Source organism: Diceros bicornis, chromosome 5 (assembly GCF_020826845.1).
Source record: "Diceros bicornis minor isolate mBicDic1 chromosome 5, mDicBic1.mat.cur, whole genome shotgun sequence".
Taxonomy (NCBI): domain Eukaryota; kingdom Metazoa; phylum Chordata; class Mammalia; order Perissodactyla; family Rhinocerotidae; genus Diceros; species Diceros bicornis.
Window position 1 is genome coordinate 54560804 of NC_080744.1, and position 11675 is coordinate 54572478.

Sequence of the window (11675 nt, forward strand, 5' to 3'; positions counted from 1 at the left end):
CACATCTAACCAATAAATTATATGTGGTGAAAGCATCCCAATACATAAATTGCCAAACAAGAGCAAGAAATGTACTTTTTCTTTTATAAGGACCTTTGGATTTCTAGAACTGATGCTGCATGTCTGAATCTCATAGATTTTCTCTATAGACTGATCAGAAATTCTAGGCCCCAGATAAGAGCTATGTTAACAACAGAGTGGTAAGGCGTGGGGGGAAGAATGAGGATTGAAGGGTGGGGCCTTCTTACTAATTACCCCTCTACGTCAGCAGGTGCTCAGTTCTGCTTCTTATCCCTCTCCTGGGGTGGTGGAGCCCCATCCTGACCCCAGGATGCTCAGCTAGTTTGTAGGGTCAGTTTATAGACCTCCATCAGTAGGCTGGTGTAAGAGGTTCCTAGGCAGGTCTTGACTGAGGATATTTGTCTAGAGAAGAAATATATTTTTGCCATCACTTTGGAGTTGAACTTGATGTTCCTGTGAGCATGTTCAGGGATAGTTTGTAACTGAAGGCATTTTGTTCTGTCCAAGGATTCCATCCTCCTCCTTCCCTGTGCCCAAGCTCTAGCCAGCTCCTATCCCATGAAGATGGTTTGGTGGAAGAAGAAACTCTGCCGGCAGCATTATCTGTGGGCCGTGGGCTGCTATATGCTGCTGGCCATTGTGGCTCTGAGATTTTCTCTCAGATTGAAATGTGACTTTAATTCCGTGGATCTGGAGTCCAGGGATTTTCAAAGCCAGCGCTGTCGGGACATCTTGTACAAGTCCCTGAAGCTGCCAGTAAGGAGACCCATCAACTGCTCCGGGATCATCCGCGGGGACCGGGAAGCAGTGATAGGGGCTCTCCTGGACAACCTGGAGGTCAAGAAGAAGCGGCAGCCTTTCACAGACGCTGACTACCTCAACATGACCAGAGACTGTGAGCACTTTAAGGCCAAAAGGAAGTTCATACGGTTCCCACTGAGCAAAGAAGAGTTAGACTTCCCTATTGCGTACTCTATGGTGATCCATGAGAAGATTGAAAACTTTGAAAGGCTGCTGCGAGCTGTGTATGCCCCTCAGAACATATACTGCATCCATGTGGATGAGAAGTCCCCAGAAACTTTCAAGGAGGCAGTCAAGGCGATTATTTCATGTTTCCCTAACGTCTTCATGGCCAGTAAGCTGGTTCGGGTGGTTTATGCCTCCTGGTCCAGGGTGCAGGCTGACTTAAACTGTATGGAAGACTTGCTCCGGAGCCCAGTGCCATGGAAATACTTCCTAAATACATGCGGGACAGACTTTCCTATCAAGACCAATGCCGAGATGGTCCTGGCCCTCAAGATGTTGAATGGGAAGAACAGTATGGAGTCAGAGATACCTACTGAGTACAAAAGGTCTCGCTGGAAATATCACTATGAGGTGACAGACACATTGCACATAACGGGCAAGATGAAGGACCCTCCCCCTGATAATTTACCTATGTTCACGGGGAATGCCTACATTGTGGCTTCTCGAGGCTTTATCCAACATGTCTTAGAAAACCCCAAATCCCGACAACTGATTGAATGGGTCAAAGACACCTATAGCCCAGATGAACACCTCTGGGCCACCCTTCACCGTGCACCATGGATGCCTGGCTCTGTTCCCTACCACCCCAAGTTTCACATCTCTGACATGACTGCCATTGCCAGGCTGGTCAAGTGGCAGGACCATGAGGGAAACATCAGTATGGGGGCACCTTATGAACCTTGCTCTGGAATCCACCAGCGGGCTGTCTGTATTTATGGAACTGGGGACCTGCACTGGATTCTTCAGAACCATCACCTGTTGGCCAACAAATTTGACCCAAAGGTGGATGATAATGTTCTTCAGTGCTTAGAAGAGTACTTACGTCATAAGGCCATCTACGGGACTGAACTCGGAGATACCCTGTGAGAGAATTGCTGCCTGGGCGGTGCGGTGGGTGGGGGGCAGGAACATGTGCAAACATGCCCAGAACATGCTGGGACAGTGTGGGTGGGCAAGCAGGGCTCTGGAATCCAGGGTGGGTAAGTAGATCTGCTGCTGTGCAAGTTTCTGCCCTGGGTGAACACTGACTGTTCTCTCAATAGCGTCTCCACTGACTTTCTCACTGGGTGAGAATAAGAATCAGTTATTTGGGAGAGTAAGGGAGGGAAGTGTGGCAGGAGACCTGAGATGTCAGTTGAATGTTAGTTGTCAGCTTTTTCACGCTGTGGAGATGCCATTCCTGATAATTCTAGGCTTGGTAGTGGGGAGGGGGACTTGGATGGAAAAAGGGCCTTCTCTTTTGTACTATTAACTTAAAAATAAATAGCTCCTGATTCAAAACCCTACCTTTACTTTTTGTGTAGTAAGCCAGAAATAAAAGTGTGAGACTTCTTCTCATAACTGTTGGTGACATTTAAAATCCCTGGGGGCTGGCAAGAGAATCCCCGTTATTCTAAAATGTTCATGGCAGGCTGTATAAATAGCAAATTCAAAAGAATATAGAGGAACAGAGCTGATTGTTTTATTATTGAAAGTGCTCCTTATTTTGTTTACATTGGTTTACATTGCCAGATTCGTGACTTTTCTGTAAGGGAAAAGGCAGGGTGGTTCAACCAATTTGACCACCCATAACTTTATGGGAAAATTACAGCACTGATTTTGCCAGCCTCGCAGCCAAAGCTTAACGTTCTGTAACAAATATAATACCCATTTAGGTAAGGTCACTATATAATTTATTGTCCAAACTGGAACACATTTTAGTGGGTTGGGTGGGGGCTGTGCTAGTAAAATGTTGTTGGGAAACAAGAATAAACTAGAACTGTCTAGCTAAACCAGAAGTCGGGTTATTCCATGTTTAGGCTTCTTGAGTCAAAACTCTATTATTTAAGTATATGATGGAAGGGTCACTATTTGTGGTTCTGTGGCTTATACATTTCCTTGTGGGGAGACAATTGTGTGCGTGTGTGCGCATGTGTGTGTATTTGCCCCCCTCCCCCCACAACGTTACCCAGTGAAACAGTTTCTTTTATGAAGCTCCAGAGATAATTGTCAGACAATAGGAAGGCAATTGGCTGTTAGTCATGCTCTTCTGTGATGGGTAAGATTACTATATAAAAGATAGGCATGTCTTGTATATACTACAGCTGATCTTCTGCAGATAATATACTCTGGAAAAGTGATTTATATACAAATTAGTTTGTGTCATTTGAATGATGTTCCCATTAATATGACATGATGTCATTACTGTGTTTCTTCATTTCTGACGGTGATTCAGTTAATCAAGTTTTCTCTCACGATCAACTTTCCCTGCAACCCATAGACTCTGACATAATTAGCTCTGTGTCTGACACAGTGACTTTTCTAGTTATAAGTTAGTGATTGCTTTTTGTGAGGTTAGACTCCTTTGGTAATGGGCATGGCCACCACCAACTTACCTGCACCGTAATATTGAGTCCTCTTCACCTCACTCCTGGCCCTGCCATGGAGACGACTGATGAATAGTCATACACTCAGCAGATGAGCCCTGTAAGGTCTGCTCGCAGCAGTGGCGATCATGGACCTCTCCACCTGCTAGCCTTTGTGACTGTCCTTAGTCCTCCTTTGAGGGGGCTGGAAGGGGATGTGCTGCTGCTGTGGAAGGTGGGCAGGAAATCTTCCCTGAGCACTTGTGTTCTGAGAAAAGAACTCAGGTCTTTGGCCTCATAGTCAACTTCCTCTGTCAATTTTCATGTGAAATAAATTATTAAATTTTATGTAAATAAACTAAAAAGATTAAAATGTGAACTTGTCATTTTGTGGGGAGCAGTTGCTGGAATTTTGCAAGCATTGAAATTTTCTCTAGAAATATATTCAGGTGAGTAGGAAGTGCTCTTTACTAATATAAGGTCTTCATATCAGAAGGATCAAATTTCTCCCTCATTTGTTTTAGTGTATCTTAGAAGTCAAACAATTAAACCAACACATCTGTTGATTTTTCCTTCCCTCTGAGTCATACCTGTTTCTTTAACTTTTCTCTGGAAAGGAAAATTGAGCAACTATGTTTGTATTACCTCTCAAGGTTTGAATTTCCTCTTTATTTTTGATTTGTGGACTATTGGTAAGCATTGTTTTAACAACTATTTTTGTTGCACACTCTGCTTATTGTAATCTTTGCTGTTCTCTTGATGGAGTGAAATTTTTTTTTTTTTTTTTTTTTGATGAGGAAGGTTAGTCCTGAGCTAACATCTGTTGCCAATCCTCCTTTTTGCTGAGGAAGATTGGCCCTGGGCTAACATCTGTGTCCATCTTCCTCTACTTTATATGTGGGACACCTGCCACAGGATGGCTTGATAAGCAGTGCGTAGGTCCATGTCTCGGATCCAAACCTGCGAACCCCAGACCGCTGAAGTGGAGTGTGTGAACTTAACCACTATGCCACTGAGCTGGCCCCTGAAAATTTTTTTTGTGTGTGAGGAAGATCGGCCCTGAGCTAACATCTGCCAATCCTCCTCTTTTTGCTGAGGAAGACTGGCCCTGGGCTACATCGGTGCCCATCTTCCTCCACTTATATGGGCCGCTGCCACAGCATGGCTTGCCAAGTGGTGCGTTGGTTCGCGCCTGGGATCCGAACAGGTGAACCCTGGGCCACCGCAGCGGAGCATGCGCACTTAACCATTTGTGCCACCGGGCCGGCCCCTGAAAATTTTTTAAGAAAGGAAGAAAAGGCAGTTGATAACCTTGTTTGGGAACAGATGACATAATTTATTTGGGGAGATCAAGTATTTGGATTAAAGATGGAAGGAACAATTAAATATATTGCCTGCCTTAAGTACCTTAATTGAACTGAAGATCTCTTCTTCTTCCATTTAGTCAGTCATTTATTACAAAGATGGTTAAGATATGGTTCCTGTCTCTATGAAGCCTAAGTGTATGACAAGCAATGAAATAACTCATTCATTCATTTCACAAACATTAACTAAGCTCTTACTATTTACCAGGCAGTGTTCTTGACACTGGGAATATGGCAGTGAACAAAACAGACAAAAATCCCCATGCTCATGTTGTTTGGAAACTGGCTATAAACAGATAAGTAATATATATGTATATTAGAAGGAGACAAGTGCTAGAGAGAAACTGAAGGAAGTGATAAAGACGTTAGGGTGGGGTGGGGAGGGAAGACGCTTGAAATTTTAAATAGTGTGGTCATGGAGGCACCTAATGAAAAGGTGACATTTGAGTAAATATCTGAAGGAGATGAAGGAATGATCCATGAGGATAAATGGAGGAAGAGCATTCTAGGCCAAGAGGAAAGACTTGCACGGCCCTGAAGCAGGAACACACCTGCCATGTTGGGGGAACAGCAAGGAAGCTAGTGTAAATGGAGCAGAGTAAAGGAGGGGAAGAAGAGGAGTTAAGAGTACAGGGCACAAGCATATATTGTCCCCTTGAAGGCCTTTGTAAGCCATTATATGGATTTTTGTCTTCTCCTCTGAGTGAAATAGGAGGCCGTTGACAACTTTTAAGCAGAGGACTGACATGATCTGATTAACGTTTTGATAGAATGACTCTAGTTGCTGCGTTGAGAACAGACTGGGAGACGAGGGTAGGGGCCACTTAGGAGGCTATGCAGGAATCTGGACACGCGCAATAATGGCTTGGACTGGGGTAGCAGCAGTAGAAGTAGTGAAAGTGGTCCGATTCTGGAAATGTTTTGAAGGTTCAGTTTGAGGATTTGCTGACAGATTGAGTTTATGAGAGAAATGGAGTCAAGAATGACTTCAAGGACTTGTTCCTGATGATAAGTTGGAAGGACAGAGTTAACAGTAACCAAGACAGGAAACCTGTAAAAGAGTAGGTTTTTAGGGGAAGATCATGAGGTTGCTTTCGAACATATAAAACTGGAGATGCCTATTAGACAGTTGAAGAGATGAATGTGATGGGAATCTGAGTTCAGAAGGTCTGGACTGGAGACACATCTGGTGTTCATCAGTTTATGAATTGTGTAAAGCCATGAAAAACTGGATGAGAGTCCCAATGGAGTGAACATAGACAGAAAAGAGGTCCCCACATGAACTCTGGGGCTCTGCTAAATGCAGAGGTCAGGGAGATAAGAAGGAACCAACAAAAGAAAGTCGAGAAGGAGCAGCTATTGTGGTGGAAGGAAAACTGGGTGTGTAGTGTTCTGGAAGCCTAGAGGAGAAAGTGATTCAGGAAAAGGGAGTGGATGCCAATGCCTAAAGCTGCTGAAAATCATGTAAGATGAGGATGCATAGTGACTGTTGAATTTAACAATGTGGAGGTGACCTTGATAAGATCAGTTTTTGTGGAGTGGAGGTGAGAACATGATTGGAGCTGGCTCAAAGAGCACAAATCTGGATTCAGCAAGTATGGATAAATCTTTTGAGTTTTGCTTTAAGCCAAGAGAAGGAGAAAAACAGGACAGTAACTGAAGGTTAAGAGAAATTTGTCTTAAAAATTGGAAAAGTGATAGCATGTTTGTAGGTTGATGGGAAAGATCTAGTCAAGAGGAGAAGATGTAGGAATGAGACAAGAGACTTGCCAGAGTGACATCCTTATGAAGAAGAGGGGGGTAATTATGTAGTGCACAGGAAAAAAGGCCTATCTCTGGTGGAAGCATGAGTAGTTCACCCACAGTAACAGGAGTGCAGGCAGGGTGGGTGGGCTCAGATGTACACAGATGGGTCAACGTGGTGGTGGGAGTTTGTGGAGTTCTTTCTCTTTTTAAATGTTTTATCTGAGGTATAATATATACATAGAAAAATACAAAAATTCCCCCCAAATAACTTAGTTTTTACCAAGTGAACACACCTGTGCAACTAGAACCCAGATCAAGAAACAGATCATTACCAGCAACCTGGAGTGGCCGTGTCCTTTTCCAATTACTACCTGAGCTGCTGCAAAGATAACTGCAGTCCTAACACCATAGATTGTTTTGCCTGTTTTTGAATTTTTTATAAATGCCATGTTCTCTTTTGTTTATGGCTCCTTAAACTCAACCTTGAGTTTCATCTATGTTGTTGCGTGTAGCAGTAGGTAGTGATTTTCACTGCTACGTAATATTCCATTATACCGATACACCATAGTTTATCCATTCTATTGTTGATGAAAATTTGGGTTGTTTCCAGATTTTGTCTATTATGAATTGTGCTCCTATGAACCTTCTTGAACATGTTTTATAGGGAACATGTGTATACATTTCAGTTGGGTGTGTATTTAGAAGTGAAATTACTGGGCCATAAGGTGGACATATGTTTACCTTTAGTGAATACTGTCACATAGTTTTACAACATGATCTACCAATTTAACTCCCACTAGCAAGGTGTGCGAGTTCCCTTTGCTCCACTTCTTTGCCAATACAGTCAGGCATTGCATAACAATGTTTCGGTCAATGACAGACTGCATATACGATGGTGGTCCCATAAGATTAGTAACATTTGGCCTAGATGTGTAGTAGGGTATACCATCTAGGTTTGTGTAAGTACACTCTATAATATTCCCACAATGATGAAATCACCTAATGACGTATTCCTGTAGCAATGTATGCCTGTATTACTATCTGTCTTTGTCATTGTAAACATTCTGGTGGGTGGTAGTTATATCAGATTGTAGTTTTAATTAGCATTTCCTGATGACTGATGATGTTAAGTAGCTTTTCATATGCTTATTAGCCATTTGGATATCGTAGAAGTTTTCTTTTGATTACCTTTATTTTGTTCAGTGAAATAAACAGCAAGATGATTTTATGAGATGAGGATGGGGGAGGAGATATTGGAGGTTTGGAAAGAGGAGAAGGTATCAATAATTGTTTCAGATTGGAAATTGGAAAATAAGCCAGACTTAAGGAGAAAAATATGATAGGCAGCACTGAGGACTCATTGACATTAGGGAAATTGAGTTTAAAAAGAACTCAGCCACTCATCCACACTCAGGTGCAACGGTACAGGCATAGAGTAGGAAGAGAGTGGCCTTACCCAGATTTGTGATTTATTCAAGCAAGTATGAGAAAGGGACAAAAGAGTTGAGATTATGTGCAAGGGAGTGATCATAATGATGGCCCCTGGAATTTAATCAGAGTAAGGTGGGAGAGGAGGAGATGATGCTGGGATCATGTGATGGGGTACAGTGGAGTGTCTTGTGCATGACATGTTGGGATTGCTTTGAAGTGAGGGATTACTTCTGTTTCAAGGAAACTATTAAAGTTTTACAGAAACAGTGACATTTGAACTGGGCCGTAGAGTTCACCAAATAATGAAAGTGATAAAGGGTTTGCCAGGCAGGCAAATGGGATTACCAAATGTATGACAATATGGGGTATGTTCAGAGAACTGAATGTGGCTCCTTGTAGCTAAAGAGGAGGCAGCTGGGAATGAGGGCAGGTGAAGATGAGCCTGGATGATGGCCAGATTGCAGAAAACCTGGTGTTCTGCTTCTGTCAAGGAGTATGGACTTTATCTGGAAGCAATGAGGATCTATACTGGATAGTTTTAAAAGAAATTTTTAATATGGAAATCTTCAAACATATATAAAAGTAGACAGAATGGCATAATGAAACTCCCATCATCCAGCTTCAACAATTATCAACTCCTGACTAATCTTGTTTTATCTACACTCTCACTAACTTTCCCACCTCAACTATTTTGAAGTAAATCCCAAATATCATATTATTTCATTCATTTATTCTTCACTATGTATCTCTCAAGTAATTGATATTTTTTGAACACAACCAACTATACCATATCTAAAATACTAACAATCCCTTAATTTAATCAAATGCCAAATGTTTTTCATTTTCCCTGCTGTGTCAAAATTATGGTTTTTTTCATAATTATGTTCTATAGTTGGGTTATTTGAATCAGGACCCATTGGGTTCATAAATCTTTTAAATCTCTACTAATTATAGATTTCTCCCTCCACCCTTTTTGTTTTGGCAATTTATTTGTTGAAGAAGTTAGGTCTGTTTTTTCTACAGTTCCCCATATTTTGGATTCTGCTAATAGGATCCTAGCAGTATCATTTAACATATTCCTCTGTCCCCAATATTTCTTGTAAACTGGTACTTAGATCCAGAAGCTTGATCAGATTCAGGTTTGAATTTTTGTCAAGAAAATTTCATAGTTGGTATCTATTGCATTATATCAGGAGGTACATGTCGGTTCTTTTTAATGTTGGGAGTGAACTGTGGGGTTTGGAAGTAGTCAGCCTGATTATAAATTTCCCATTACCTTTTCACCTAATCGTTTTAGTAGCCATTGATGATCATTGCCTGGGTCTGTTATTTCATAATGGATTGCAAAATGGTGATATCCTAATTCTACAAATCCTTCTTTATTTGAATTTTTCTATAAAGCAAAACTTCCTTATCAACTGTATTGTTACTCTGAAGTACAGTCATTTACCTTTATATGTCAGTTTGCAGAACAATGAATTGGTTACCTGGTGACAAATGAGTTTGTGTGTGTAGAAGCAGTATCATTTTGAACTCACGAATTGTTTAAAAACAGTTTCTATGCTGTGATTCACTGCAATTATTATTGTGATGATGCTTAAAATGTCCCATCTTTGGCTCCTGTGCTATTTTCCTATAGCTGCTGTACCAAATGATCACAAACTTGGTGGCTTAAGACCACAGAAATTTATTGTTTCACAGTTCTGGAGGCCAGAAGACCAAAATCAGTTTCACTGGCCAAAATCGAGGTGTTGGCAGGGCCACACTCTGACTCGAGCCTCTAGGGGATAGACTGTTCCTTGCCTCCACTAGCTTCCAGTGGCTGCCAGCATTCCTTGGCTTGTAGCCGTATCACTCCAATCTCTACCTCCATGGTTACATTGCTTTCTCTTCTGTGTATCAAATCTCCTTCTGTGTCCCTCTTATAGAGATACATGTGATTGCATTTAGGATGCACCCTGATTATCCTATACTCTCCCCATCTCAACATCCTTAATCATAATTGCAAAATCTTTGCCATATAAGGAAACATTTGCATGTTCCAGATATTAGGACCCGATATATTTGGAGGCCATTAATTCAGTCTACTACAGCTAGTGAGAACCCTTTAAAGTTGGTTCCTGTGTCCTTTTGACATGACTCCAGTAATTTTGATAACTTCCTTACTTTCTGATACAAGACGACTTTCCAGGCTTATTATATTTCTTATCCTTTACCTTTAATCAGCCATTCTCCAAGGAATTTTTTTTTTTTTTAAGTATGAGTGGTATTTATAAACCACAGTTTGGGCATTAGGGATGCTCTTTGCTAATGGGTGGTCACTGAACCAGAGGGTCCAGGAATCAAGGGGAGGAAGTGAGAACGATTCTTCTCTATTACATCTAATAACCCACTCACAGAATTTTTGCTTCCTGTACCTGCAACTTGGGGCTCTGCTGGTTGGGTCCCAAGGGAGGAATGTGTCCCTAGTGGAGTGCCTCCTTAGTGTTCCCACGTTCAGTTGTAAAAGTTAGTGGAAGGCTAACAGCAACTCATTACAGGAAGATTCACTAAGGACTTAGATATTTCAGGAGTGAAGTTTAGGGTCTCCTCACCAGGGAAAGAACCGCAGTCAGCTAAGGTGCTGACCGAGGGCAGCAGGAAAATGATAAGGGCTATGAAAAAAAAGATCAGTGATAGCCATTTGCTTTATAAAAATGAGGACCATGCCAGCTGCTTCTTTCTTTCTTATATACATATTTTTATGTGTTAATCACTTCCCCTTCTATCGTTATATAGACAAAGTTTCGGTGTGAGTAACTTGACAATTTAGGCTTAAGATTACAAAATACCCAGGCGGGTTAACTTAACTAGAAGAGGAATTAACATGGTGCAGATGTTCATAGTGACTGGTGGGACGTGGCGTCTTTCTTTTGGGGGAGAGATTAAGCATATTTTGTACAGGAGATAGTTGTTATATGGAAATCTTAAATCTGGCAAGATGCTGGGTGTATATACTGAGTAGTCCAGGGAGAGTGCTGGACACTGTCTGCGCTTTGCAGCTCCACGTGAACTCGCCTGCATTTCCCTCTGTGCCGCTGTGCCAGGAGATCCACAAGCTCCGTTTCCCAGACTCCCTGCAGCTGGATGTGTTTAGTTCTGCCTTTGAGAGGCGCTACTGGGATACTGGAAGGTGAGAGGAAGGGAGAAACCATTTTTCTTATGCCTTCTGGTAGCGTCACAAGCAATGGCCCAGAGAGCAGCAGAAGCGACAGTAGGTGCAGCGGCGGCAGCAGCATTGACAGCGACAGCACAGTGGCAGTGATGGCCGGCTAGTGTAGGCCAACTGACTGCTGACCGGCCAGCTTGGTTCAGTAGCAGCAGCCTCGGCGGTGTAGTGACTGTGGACTCTGGGTCGTACTGTTTTCTTTTGCTCCCTCCAGCAGTAGGGATGTTAGCTGCTTCCTTAGATACTATTTAGATACACTTACCTTTCTTCTTTTGCTCCTCCAGCCCTCTGAACACTTTTCTAACAAACTCCCCATGTTAAATTCCTTCTGTTTGGGCCGGCCCCGTGGCTTAGCGGTTAGGTGCGCGAACTCCGCTGCTGGCGGCCTGGGTTCGGATCCCGGGCACGCACTGACGCACCGCTTCTCGGGCCATGCTGAGGCCACGTCCCACATGCAGCAACTAGAAGGATGTCCAGCTATGACATACAGCTACCTACTGGGGCTTTGGGGGAAAAAATAAGTAAAATAAAAAA

General features: G+C 42.5%; 1 protein-coding gene across 1 annotated transcript in view; it reads left to right on the forward strand.

Moving 5' to 3' along the window:
- Nucleotides 1-2410, forward strand: part of GCNT3 (glucosaminyl (N-acetyl) transferase 3, mucin type) — an 87390-nt gene extending 84980 nt beyond the window's left edge. Inside the window, exon 5 of the mRNA XM_058541713.1 lies at nucleotides 529-2410. Within this exon, the coding sequence (XP_058397696.1) occupies nucleotides 580-1914 (1335 nt within the window). The 5' untranslated portion in view covers nucleotides 529-579 and the 3' untranslated portion in view covers nucleotides 1915-2410. The remainder of the gene's footprint in view (nucleotides 1-528) is intronic.
- The last annotated feature ends 9265 nt before the right edge of the window (nucleotides 2411-11675 follow it).